Raw genomic sequence first — 13,397 nt, 5'->3', positions numbered from 1 at the left:
TAATTAATAAGCATGTTTAACTTTTAAACAAAACAAATGAGCACATCAAATTTCTGTATTTATTTGACCATGAGATATATCCCAGGGTGTGAATAACTTGATCATAAAAAGTCATGATATGCTGTTTTTTGGAAAGATCAAAGTCCTATTCCTCCCTCCCAACTGCTTCCTCCAACTCCATTCAAAATCTCTGACTTTGTTAGTCTTGCTAGTGGTCTATCAATTTTGTTGATCTTTTCAAAAAACCAGCTCCTGGATTCATTGATTTTTTGAAGGGTTTTTTGTGTCTCTATCTCCTTCAGTTCTGCTCTGATCTTAGTTATTTCTTGCCTTCTGCTAGCTTTTGAATGTGTTTGCTCTTATTTCTCTAGTTCTGTAAATTGTGATGTTAGGATGTCAATTTTAGATCTCTCCTGCTTTCTCTTGTGGGCACTTAGTGCTATAAATTTCCCTCTACACACTGCTTTAAATGTGTCCCAGAGATTCTGGTATGTTGTGTCTTTGTTATTGTGGAAGACAGTGTGGCGATTCCTCAAGGATCTAGAACTAGAAATACCATTTGACCCAGCAATCCCACTACTGGGCATATACCCAAAGGATTACAAATCTTCCTACTATAAAGACATATGCACATGTATGTTTATAGCGACACTACTCACAATAGCAAAGACTTGGAACCAACCCAAATGTCCATCAATGATAGACTGGATTAAGAAAATGTGGCATATATACACCATGGAATACTATGCAGCCATAAAAAGGATGAGTTCACATCCTTTATAGGGACATAGATGAAGCTGGAAACCATCATTCTGAGCAAACTGTCACAAGGATAGAAAACCAAACACCGCATGTTCTCACTCATAGGTGGGAATTGAACAATGAGAACACATGGACACAGGGTGGGGAACATCACACACCGGGGCCTGCTGGGGGGTGGGGGGAGGGGGGGAGGGATAGCATTAGGAGATATGCCTAATGTAAATGACGAGTTAATGGGTGCGGCACACCACCATGGCACATGTATACATATGTAACAAACCTGCACGTTGTGCACACGTACCCTAGAACTTAAAGTAAAATAATAATTAAAAAATAAAAAAAAAAATCCCTGACTTGTCCTCTTCCTAGAAAGAGCTATTATGGTTATAAATTTTAATTAAGATTTGACTCATTCCCTAGGATCCTTTATATATTGCCTCACATCAGTTCTTTCTTCAAATGTCTCTTAATTCACTTTCCCTTTTCCACAGCTGCGGCCTCCATACCAGTCTAAATCATCAACACAAAACATCTAGCACACTGTAGGAGTCCCCTGCCCCAAGCAAGGTTTCCTACCTTCCTTCCACTCCAATTCTCTCTACACCATCTTCCTCTGCTTCCACAGTCAGAAATCCACAACAGTAGATAAATGCCTAAGTCATCAGAAGCTTTCCACATCCTCCTGAACTCAAATCAATATATCTTTTCAATCATGTTTCCAGTGTTCACTATTGTCAAATATCAGTGCCAGCAAACTGGTTGATGTACAGAGCTCATTTATCCATAAAATGTTTACTGGGCACCTACTGCACACCAGCCACTGAACTAGACATGGAAATATAGCAGTGAATAAAACAGATTTAGTCACTGGCCTCATAAATCATGCTCAGTGTCTTTTAATTTGTTCATACCATCTGTCCTGTTAAGAATGTCTTCCTCCCTTCTCATTCAAGAAGGCCTAATTTAAATCCTTCCAAATCCCTGCTCCAAACATCTTCACTATATAAAACCTTCCATCTCTACCAGATCTATAATAATCACTATCTTCACTGGGTTTCTAGAGTTGTATCTGAAATCTACTTATATGGCCAGTTATTTTTAATATGGTGAACCCCCGTCTCTACTAAAAATACAAAAATTAGCCAGGTGTGGTGTCGCGTGCCTGTAGTCCCAAGCTACTTGGGAGGCTGAGGCGGGAGAATCACTTGAACCAGGGAGGCAGAAGCTGCAGTGAGCTGAGATCGCACCATTGCAATCCAGCCTGGGCAAAAAAAAGCAAAACTCCATCTCAAAACAAAACAAAAAAAATCATAAGCTCCCTATGAGCAAAAGCCACATTTATGCCTGTCCTGTACCCCTTCACAGTCCCTAGCATAGTGCTCTTGCTCTTAACTGTCTATTTAACTAAACGAAATATTCCCCTCCCCAAAAAAGTACTTGCTTTGTCTCTCTTAACATCCCTCAACTCCCTCAGAGACAAAAACTGTCCTTTACTGTATCCCAGAAAAAGATATACATGAACTCATGAGCTCATTGTCTTAGATCACAAAACAAGAAAGAAAAATAATACAGAATTAGTGTTTTGATTTTCTAAAGAAAATACAAGCAACTTTATCTTCTTCCGTTTCATTACCTCTCATGCTCTTTCACCTCTGATATCTTGCTTGTATTAATGTTAGGTTTATCATCCTGTTTGGCTGATGCATCATCTTCTTCCATACAACTTTTTCATGTTATATTTTTACTTTTAATTACTAACGTATAAAACTTTTAGGGAAATAATCATCATGAAATTTTCCCAGTGTTTCCTATAATCTTCCACAATGCAAAGGTATTTTCCTTTCTACATGTTAAGATCAGAAGTCTCAACCTTTTTAAAAGTATGCCATGAGTCTAACTATAATTCTTTCTTACAAAGATGCCAAAGGTGAAAACATATAGGCTTGCTATGAAATCAATATGTCCCCCAAAATCCATATGTTGAAAAACTAATCCCCAGAGTGATGATATTTGGAAATGAGACCTTTAGAAAGCAATTAGGTCATGAGAGTGGAGGCCCCATGATAGGATTGGTGTCCTCATAAGAGGAGGCAGAAGAGAGCCTTCTTCCTCTCTCTCTGCTGTCTGCCATATAAGGACACAGCAAGAAAGAAATCCATCTGCAAACCAGGAGAGTGCCCTCCCCAGGAACGAAATTGGCTAACACCTTGATTTTGCACTTCCCAGCCTCTAGAACTAAGAGAAATAAATTTCTGCTGTTGAAACCACATAGTCTGATATTTTTGTTGCAGTGGCTAAAACTAATTGAGACAAGACTATATTAACCTTAACTATGGGAGGCAGGTAACAGGAAGTATCCAATTTTGAGATTTAAGTTTTAAAAAGGCATATTTCGCAGTTTTCATGTATGTTACCTATTTATTGCCTCTCAGCTCCAAATTTCCCCTCAAAGCCAGCTCTGTGGTAGCATATCTCATTTGTGGTTGACACGATTTTAAGCTCTGGGTGCTGGAGGGCCACTGCAAAGGAAGAGGCTCTGCTTTCTAGTCCTGATGTGCTTTGGTTCTTTTCTTCTTGCTCCTATGGCTTGGCCACCAACAAGGCACGTGGGCAACATCAAGTGGCACTTACTTCCCCGCTTCCTCCCTCTGTTGACAACCTCCCACTGAGTTTCAGTGGCACTCTCATGGGCAGATTGTTTTCTAGTGAATCACCCAGGCACCTGAGAGGGAAGCTTCCCAGACTGGAAGCTACAGTAAGGCTGCCTATAGGAGTAGACAGTTTTTTCTTGCCAGTCTTGGCCATGATTCCTTAATTATCTACCAGCCTTGAGCCACATGCATGCTGGTAGGGGTTTCCTGCTTCCTAGTCCCTGGGGTCTTCTAACCCCCAACCTCAGCTCACTGGCCCCCCCCAGAAGCAAGCGTCCAGCTTTCCTATCCATCCCATTTCTCCCTGACTGCCAACCTTGGCAATCATGGACCAGCCTTGGCTCAAGGCAACCCAGAGAACTTCTCTTCCATCCTACATGCTGCAACCACTCCTGGTCCGATGGGTCTGAATCCCAGCCTAGGGGAGGGGCCTCCCTTCCAAGTTCATTCCCTTCATGGATATGTCCCTTCAGCCCTAGGGTAGTCCTTAGCGTTCTCTTCACATCCTTTATAGTTCATCTCTGGTTACTAGAAAATAATTCTCCATATTGTAAATTTCCCTGTTTAAATTACTGTGTGATTTCTGGCATCTGACTAGCTCTTGACTCATGCAGGTAAAGAGAAGTGATTGTGGTACAGGAAAGAAAATGTTAGGCCGAGACCAAGTAGTTAGCTGGTTTATCTGTGAATATTTGTTCACATGTATTCAGCATCAAAGTCCAGTTGCAGGGGCAATAAAATCTAACAAAAAGACCATTTTTCCAGCTGAGAAAATTGTACTTCATTGGCTGTATTATAGAAAAGTCAGCAATGTAAAGTACTCTAAAATGAAGCCCTATAAACAAAAGATATTACATGAATATACATTTTACCACGTTACCAAAATATTTAAACATACCAAATAATTCTGAATTGAAGCAACGTTGACCGCTGACTTCCTCCACTGCCTCTGATATACAAGGTCAGTATCCAGGCCGTAGGTATGAGCCAAGGACAAGGCTTCCTCATACTCTTCACTTTCAATCTTCAGATAAAAACACGAGGACAGGAATGTTACATGACTGAATTATCCATAGGGTCCTGATGATGATACAATGAATGATGATAATCCCTTGGACTTATCCAGCATGTCACTAATTCCTGTGCACTGTGGCACCAGAAGCTCACAGATATTTTGAGGAGCAGAAAGATCTCATGTTTCTTTCAGCACTTCAACAGAAAGATGAGAGACAAAAGGTGCAAAGCTCTCGTTTTAGAGTAAAACAGTGGCAAAACCAAGACAACCATGGAACAACCCGGCTTCTAGTCCAGAGCTCCTACCACGACATTGCAAGAACAGCACAAATCATGTGAACACACAGTGCTGGTCACCTCGGCTTCCCAAGCAAGCCCTGGACTAGAAAGCAAGTCTGAACTTCTTCCTTCGCCCTCTGTAGATAGCTGACTTAAACACAGATAAAGGGAGAGCTGAAGGCCACATGAAGGGTAGCAAAGAAATGAGCTAAGCCACCAAGTGGATAATCAGTCTAAGTGAATTCAATTTTTATCCATGGTTTTGATTTTGATTATTTAGGTACAAAGATTAGCATTATTTTAAAAAGCTTTATAGAACTGATATTTTTAACATGTCAATGATCTAACATCCCTCTTGAAATTTTCTCCTTTATTAAAAAATTAACTTTTTCTCAATAAAAGAAAAGCTTGATGACTTCAAACTTGGGTAGTAATATGCTACTCTCTCACCTTCCTCTGATAAAGTTCCTCTGGTGTCGTGGAGCGCAAACTCACAAGGCGGTAGTTTTTAGTAATGGTTCGTGGGCGTTTCCGTGGTGGTGCAAATCGCTCCATTTCAGTCACTAAGTAAAGGCCCTGTTTTATATAACCAAAGTAGCGAGCCTTGGCAGATATTTCATGATCAGAATCAGAATCCTCTTCTCCTTCATCTTCTTCTCCAGCCCTAGTCTCCAAACGAGATCGTTTGGGGGCAAGTTTAATCTCACACTAAATTGAAAAAGGAGATTTGAAGTTAATAGTAAGGAAATAAGAATAACTTTTTAGAATTAATGAAAGAAAATATATTTCTAAATCTACTCTGGTTTGATTCATTAAATCAGCTATGTGATCAAGATTAACAATGGAACTCAAAGGAACCTTACAGCAAGCATTATATACATCAGAAATATGCACATACATTATCAGCTCAAATCTAAACTAAAGCCTGTTTTTTTTTTCCTTCTTCTTCTTCTTCTTTGAGATGGAGCCTCCTCTGTCACCCAGGCTGGAATGCAGTGGCATGATCTCAGCTTACTGCAACCTCGGCCTCCCAGGTTCAGACGATTCTCCTGCCTCAGCCTCCCGAGTAGCTGGGATTACAGGCACCCGCCACCACGCCCAGCCAATTTTTGTATTTTTACTAGAGATAGGGTTTCACCATGATGGCCAGGCTGGTCACAAATTCCTGACCTTAATTGATCCACCCGCCTTGGCCTCCCAAAGTGCTGGGATTAGAGGTGTGAGCCACTGAGCCCAGCCTAAAGCCTGTTTTAATAACAGGTCATTAATACGGTCTTGTACATATAATTATCAGGTCTTGTACCTGATAATTTGATGATTTGTTTTTGTCTCTTTAGAGAATGAACATAAAGGTACTTACATTTGTTTTACCAAGAACAGCTCTCCCTCACCCCCTTATAAAGATGTCTAACAGCTTTGCTAAGTTCTGAGTCTGAAAGTCTGGCTGTTAAAGATAACTTTCATTCCAGACTTAACAGAGCTGGCTTAGATTTTAAGCCATAGTTTTCTTTAAGGAACATCTTTAGATTCCATAACAAACTTCAGAGTAAAAAATATGTCAATCTGCATTGCTGAAGTGAAAGCTATTAAAGGTTGTTACCCTTGAAAGGCTTAAAATAAAATTTTTAAATGACCAAAAGATAACTTTAAAGAACTAGCCTCTATTTTCAAGTCTTTTGTCATAATAAACAAGTTTCCTTACTAAAAGAATCAAAAACTTTGTAAGTTGCCATGCTTTTTGGAAATGGGTTAAAGAGTATTTTTCTTAGGTACTGATACCATTCTACATTTTTAAATGACTAATCGAGGGAGGAAAAAAATATATCATTTCAGTGAAAAAGAAATACTTTATACAGAGCAAAATGACAACAAATTTTCTTCATTATCTTAAATTGCAAATTTTTTTATTCACTAAAAAATGGATTTTTTATACTACAACCATTATCTGATTCCAATCACAGATTTTTATTTTTAAAGAAAAGATAATAAGACAACTCAAATAAAAACCAGATATTTAAATTTTTGGTTAAATACATAACTATTCTCAAACAAACAGGAAAAAGCCTTACCTCCAAACTTAAAAATCCCCCATCATGGGTAGCAGTGACTTGAGGTGATGGTTCAAACCATTCACAGGATTTTCCCAGTAAATTCTTCAAAGTTTTCACGGATGAAACAGTTAAAGCACCAGAGCATCGAGCTAAAGTCACTGCACTGTCTGCCCACCAACTGACATCTATCAGTGGGTAAAAGGACTCTTTATCTAAGAAGGGAAAAACAAATCAATACAAATGCATCTGCTAATGTGGTTTAAATTCAAAATATTTAGTATAATAATCAATTTTAAAACAAAATTTATGTACATTATTTGGGCCCTAATGGTATGTTAAATAATAAGAAAAAATAAAATGTAAGTCATTCTCAAAATTTTACTCTATGAGGTATAAAATGTTAATTCCCTTGACAAATTGAGTGCCAACAATTTGTCAGTCTAGGTCTAAAATTCTAAGGATACAAAGGCAAATAAACTGAGGTCTTTCATTTCAAGAATACACTCAGGAGAGAGATGTGTCACTACTTTCAACCTAAGTTGAAAGGCGGGTGTCTACCAGGTGTGCATACATGAAGGTCATATAATGTTTTGAAAAATGTACATATACCACTTTCAGACAAACACTGAGAGAAATACACCCTTTAGAAAAATATAAGACAGATACGTAATAGTTTCCAGTGCTGATTTCCTCTTAAACTTGTAACTAATCAGAGAGGGAAAAAAAAAATGTATGGCTAGCAAAGAATCTTTAGAAATGAAAATGAATTATGGGCCGGGCACAGTGGTTCACGCCTGTAATCCCAGCACTTTGGGAGGCTGAGGTGGGCAGACCACAAGGTCAGGAGTTCGAGACCAGCCTGGCCAATATGGTGAAACCCCATCTCTATTAAAAATACAAAAATTAGCCAGGCATGGTGGTGCATGCCTGTAGTTCCAACTACTGGGGAGACTGGAGAATCACTTGAACCCGGGAGATGGAGGTTGCGGTGAGCCTAGATGGTGCCACTACACTCCAGCCTGGGCGACAGAGCAAGACTCTGTCCAAAAAACAAAAAGAAAAAAAGAAAATGAATTATGGTTCACCAAACTAAGGCATTCAAAAGGCAATGCCATATTTATTATAATTTTACTGTACATTTTTTGAATATCACCTGTTATACAAAACATATGATGTGGTTTAAAGGTAAAAGTAAACCATAAATTTAACAACATATTTAAACATTAGACTAAGAGGAGAGAGATTTTAAATATGGAGTTCAGAACCATGAGACTAACTCATTGTTTTAATGAAAATAAAAAGCATTAACAACACTTTTTTCCCATGTAAGCCTAAGGCAATCCATGTAAATAAGAAATTTCAAGAAAATGTGAAAAGCAGAGTTCCTGGGGCTTATCACTAAGTGTAAAGTAGAAAGAAAGAGGAGCAAATCACTAAAATCAAATTCTAATTTCTGCTTTGACAAAGTAGTACTTTTCCTCAAAAATATGTCTGGATGAATATTTTGGATGATTATTTAAAGCAAATAATTCAAAGCATGGAACCTGATACATAATATTAATCAATATTTTTAATCTTCTTTAAATGTGAACTAAAAGCATTTTTTTTTTTTTTTTTTGAGATGAACTCTCACTCTGTTGCCCAGGCTGGAGTGCAGTGCCGCGATCTCGGCTCACTGCAACCTCTGCCTCCCAGGCTAAAGTGATTCTCCTGCCTCAGCCTCCCGAGTATCTGGGATTACAGGTGTGCACCACCACGCCTGGCTAATTTTTTATTTCCAGTAGAGACAGGGTTTCACCATGTTGGCCAGGCTGGTCTTGAACTCCTGACCTTGGGTGATCCACCTGCCTTGGCCTCCCAAAATGCAGGCAAGAGCCACCGCGCCCGGCATAAAAGCATATTGTAATAACAGAGCCTGAACCTTATAACTATCACTGATTTTACTGAAGACACTTAAAAATTCATCACGGATTTAACTTAGAAAGTTTCACCTAAAGAAAAATAACACAGTCAAAAACTAAAAGTGAAAAAATCTCAAAAGTAACCCCTACAGGATTTTAAAATATCTCTGTTTCAATCTAGCAATCAAACGACAATTATTACTTTTATTTAAATGTAAATCTTGATTTTTTTCTACTTATAAAAGCAATATATGCTCATTGTAAAAAAGAAATTTTTTCTTTAAAACGTGGAAATGTATGCAAAGACAAAGAAAGCCCCACCAGCCTAACCCTAATTACCCCCAACCCGCGAGATAACTTTACTCAGTGTTTCTTCTTTGATGAAGCTTGATCTCACCCAAGGGCATCTGAAAAGGAGCACGCTTCTAAGCATTGAACTCAGTGTACCATCTCAATGCTGGCTCCTGGCAGGAGAGCCATGCTGCATACATACCCTAGGCTCTGACCTAGCTTTTAGGAAAGCCTGACCATCAGAAAACTGGATCTGTTGCCTTGACCCAACTCTATGAAATCTTGATGTTTCTTCCAAAGTGCAGCAAAAGTATCTAGAGACTTTTTATATCATCCAAAGAGAATCTTGTATGATAATAGGAGTATCTTAAGGTTTCAATTATCACATTTCATAGAACTCACCTTTGATTTTTTTTCTCTTCTCAGTAGAGAGCCTCCAATCAGGATTAAGGTCATCATAGCCTGGCTAAATATGAAAATAATGACTTCCTGAGTCAACTATGTAAGGAAATTATAAGAAAATCATCAAGAACTGTGGACTTTTTCAAATAAAGAGATGACGCTTTCCCTTGATCTCTCAATTACAACTAATTGAAATCTATTTATTGCCATGATAGTCTGGAAAAGCAATTGTTCTTACACTTAAAATGTGCACATGTACATATTATGACTTGATTTATGAAGAATACAGCATGCATATGAACAACAGGATAGCAAGTATACAATCAATACATATGAAAGCAAAATACACTAAGAATTCATTCTATACACATGCACACATGTGATGAATAAACACTGGCCTGGATACAGATCTTATCCCAGCCACTTATAAACTGAGCAACCCCTCCAGGCTTTAATTTTCAAAGCTTTGAGACTTGACTAGGCAACCTCCATGTTACCTCCTAGTCCTTTTTATGACTAAGAATTTACCAGGTAAAAAAAATATAACCATGCAGTCCTTCCTAAAAATGAATCCATTCATACTGTAATCTTAGGGCAATATGGTGTCATGCTCTTCTTTGAGAATATAACAGCACATTGATATCTCTCAAATATCAATTTGAGAATAAGCCATTACCTGACGACCTCTTGGCTTAGTGTTCCCTTCTTAGTCTCTGGAATTACAATAGTATGGGCAAAGAGTAAAAAAATAGTTGGGGTGCTCATTTGAAATCTGAAATCTAAAAAAAGCGTTGCTATACTTAAGTCAAAAAACTGTGCTTTTTCATCTAATGCAACAAAATACACACATGTTTACTATCAATTTTTCAATGGCTCACACTTCAGAGCTATTTCTTTCCACAGCCTGGAAGAACTTCCTATTCTCCACTATTATGGTAAATCACTCAGAGCAGACCCTGAGAACAGAAGACACAGTCTTAAACTTAATCAGAAAAAAAATGACCATAAAAGCCTACTTATATACCAAGGGGAAGAAATGGAGTGTCCTGGTTTACTTAATCATAAGAAAAGATGACTAAGTTTCGAAAAATCATTTAAAAAAATAAGATACATATTATTGAAAACAGTCAACTAAACTGAAACTTTATTTGGTCATTTTAAAGCACCTGACAATTTTTCAAGGCCTCCAAATCATGAGTACTACATACTCCAACCACACGCATGCCACCATGTATTTACGTGGCACATGTACCTTCCTACTTACATTTTGGAGTACACAAGGGAAATACAGAGTAAAAAACCTTAAGCCCCTCAAAGAACAACAATTATGATTCAGCCTTGGGTACATTTAAGGACATACAGATCAAAATGAAATTTGACAAGAAATCTTAAGGAAATTTTAAAAATAAATAACTCTCACTTGAGAATTCAAAGTGTGCATGTCTTTGTCAAAACTAATGATAAGAAGGAGCACCACGAATAAGCACTAGAACCGAGGTCTGCAGTCACCTTGGGACTAGACTCTTCCCTGCACACTGCTTAAATAATGGGCAGCTCCTGTCAATTTGACATTAAACACAAGGTGAAGATGTGTTCTTCTGTTTCCAGAACTCTGTCATACTCATCCCTGTATTCCCAGATCCATCACAGTGCCCACCTGTCATAGCAGCTAAATGTCGAATAAGTAAATCAATCAACCAAATTTTAAGTCACTGAATTCTAATTACAATTCAATTCTAACATCTAAGCTATAGGAAAATTATCTGATATAGTACTAGGCTTCCTACACACTCCCAAAAGTGTGATTTCTTCTATTTAGTGAAAACATATTGGGGCCAGGCATGGTGGCTCACGCCTGTAATCCCAGAACTTTGGAAGGCCAAGGCAGGAGAGCTGCTTGAGGCTAGCAGTTTGAGACTAGCTGGGTGATATAGCAAGACCTCATCTCCCCAAAAAATAAAAATAATCAGCCAGGCACAGTGGCACACTTCTGTAGCCTCAGCTACTCAAGAGGCTGAGGTAGGAGGATCAACTGAGCTCAGGAGTTCAAGGTTGCAGTAAGCTATGATCACACCACCGCACTCCAGCCTGGGCAACAAAGCAAGACTCTATCTCTAAAAAAATGAAAATAAATAAATGCTGAGACAAAAGGAAAAAAAAAACCGATATTGCAGTCCCAAAACTCAAGCACACAGAGAGCTAATAAATTAATATAAATTAATATAATCCAAGATCACATTTGTTAACTACACAAAGAGAGGTATAGATAAAAGGTATAGGGGCCTTCAAAGGATGAACAGAGAATTTTGGGCATGGGTTTAAGAAAGATGAAGGAAATTCAAGAGGTACAAAGAAAGTTTTATGGTGGTATACTTCTAAGACTGGATAAGACTTGGATGTGGAAAATGAATAAAGGAAAACATTCCAGTCTGAAAGCATAATGTAAACAAAAATACAGAGTCAGGAAAATACAAAGTTTATTCAGGGAAAAAAAGTAGAACAGTTTAATAAGTCCAGGTCAGCAGGTTTTAATTATCTTGATTTTTGTTTGTTTGGGGTTTTTAGGGCGGATGTTAATGATATCCTTTTTTATTGAGGTGATCTTAACATAATGTAAAATTAACCATTTTTAAATGAACAATTCAGGGGCACTTAGTGCATTTACCATGTTGTGTGACCATCACATCTATCCACTTCCAAAACATTTCTATCACTCCAAAGCAAAACCACTAACCCATTATGCAGTTACTCCCTTTTCCTCTTCCCCTGGACCCCAGGAACCACCAATCTGCTTTCTATCTCTGGATTTACCTATTCTGGATATTTCATATAAATGCAACCATAAAATATGTAACCTTTTGTGTCTAGCATCTTTCACTTAGTATAATATTCTCAAAGTCCTTCCACCAGTGTAGCGCATATCAGCACTTCGTTCCTTTTTGTGGATGAGTCATATTCTATTGTATGGATATACCACAGTTTGTTTCTCCATATATCCGTTAATGGACATCTGCATTGTTTCCACCTTTTAGCTGTTGTAAACACTGCTGCTATGAATATGTAGGTGCATGTATTTGAGTATCTGAAGTGTGAGCCATTGAAAATTTGATAATAAGCATGTATGTACACTGAAGCTAGCCTCAACTTACCATCCTTCCACCCCAGAGCCTCTATGCGTGAGGAGACTCAGGATCAGACCATGCATCACCACATCTGATACACACTGTAAACTGGTGCTCCGTGGACAGGATCACCAAACTCCCCATGACCCACAAGAAAGCTCCTGGCACCATGTGAATACATTTCAAGAAGCAACCTCCATGCCACTTCTCTGTATTTGCTGGAGCTCAGAACACAATACCCCAAAGTATAACAGCATTGCATGTTGAGTACTTTCAACTGAAGCAACTGAAAGGGCCTCAGAAATACTGTCTCTCTGACCTTCTCCTGCCTTCCTGTCTCAAGCCCCTCCTTGTCTCCCAAAGCAAGTCACAGAAACCAGAATTCTTCTTCTCCGAGGTTCATCACAGAAACTAGAACTCCTCCCCCAAAGGAAGCTATAAAACCTAAAAACATTGCTCTCTCCCTACTCCCTTGAAGACCCTTATTCCAGAGGGCTTCTGCCTCATAGTAAGGGAGGAATGTTATACAGAGAAGCCAAAAAGAATCTGGGCAGACAGGCCTTGCTGGGTTTCCCCTTCAGTCTATCACCATTAGGCCATACCTTTTTGTCCCATCATATTTTTACAAGGCTGTCCATTCTTCATCAAAACTAAGCATAAAAACAGTCTCCCCTGGGTCTTTATTTCTTTAATTTAATTTAGACAAGGTTTCTCTCTGTCACCCAGGTTGCAGTGCAGTGGTGTGGTCACGGCTCACTACAACCTCGACCTCCTGGGCTCAAGTGATCTTCCCGACTCAGCCTCCCGAGTAGCTGGGAATATGGGCACACGCCACTTTTTTATTTTTTGTAGAGATGAAGTCTCACCATGTTGCCCAGTCTGGTCCCGAACTCCTGGGCTCAAGCAATTCCACCCACCTAGGGC

The 13,397-nt window shown here is 38.7% G+C and overlaps 1 protein-coding gene across 9 annotated transcripts in view; it reads right to left on the bottom strand.

Moving 5' to 3' along the window:
- The window catches only part of NBAS (NBAS subunit of NRZ tethering complex), a 393,028-nt gene that overhangs the window by 299,288 nt on the left and 80,343 nt on the right, over positions 1–13,397 (bottom strand). For all 9 annotated transcript variants that reach the window (XR_010149189.1, XM_001161679.8, XM_009442024.5 and 6 more), the window contains 4 exons: positions 9,352–9,415; positions 6,776–6,969; positions 5,157–5,414; positions 4,312–4,437 (listed from right to left, as the gene is read on the bottom strand). Coding sequence is in view for 8 of the 9 variants with exons in the window: in XM_001161679.8 (XP_001161679.4) it covers positions 4,312–4,437; positions 5,157–5,414; positions 6,776–6,969; positions 9,352–9,415 (642 nt within the window). In the remaining variant the exon portion in view is untranslated. The remainder of the gene's footprint in view (positions 1–4,311; positions 4,438–5,156; positions 5,415–6,775; positions 6,970–9,351; positions 9,416–13,397) is intronic.

This window comes from Pan troglodytes, chromosome 12 (assembly GCF_028858775.2).
Source record: "Pan troglodytes isolate AG18354 chromosome 12, NHGRI_mPanTro3-v2.0_pri, whole genome shotgun sequence".
Taxonomy (NCBI): domain Eukaryota; kingdom Metazoa; phylum Chordata; class Mammalia; order Primates; family Hominidae; genus Pan; species Pan troglodytes.
The sequence above is the reverse complement of the archived record's forward strand: the minus strand, read 5'-3'. Positions and strand labels throughout refer to the sequence as shown.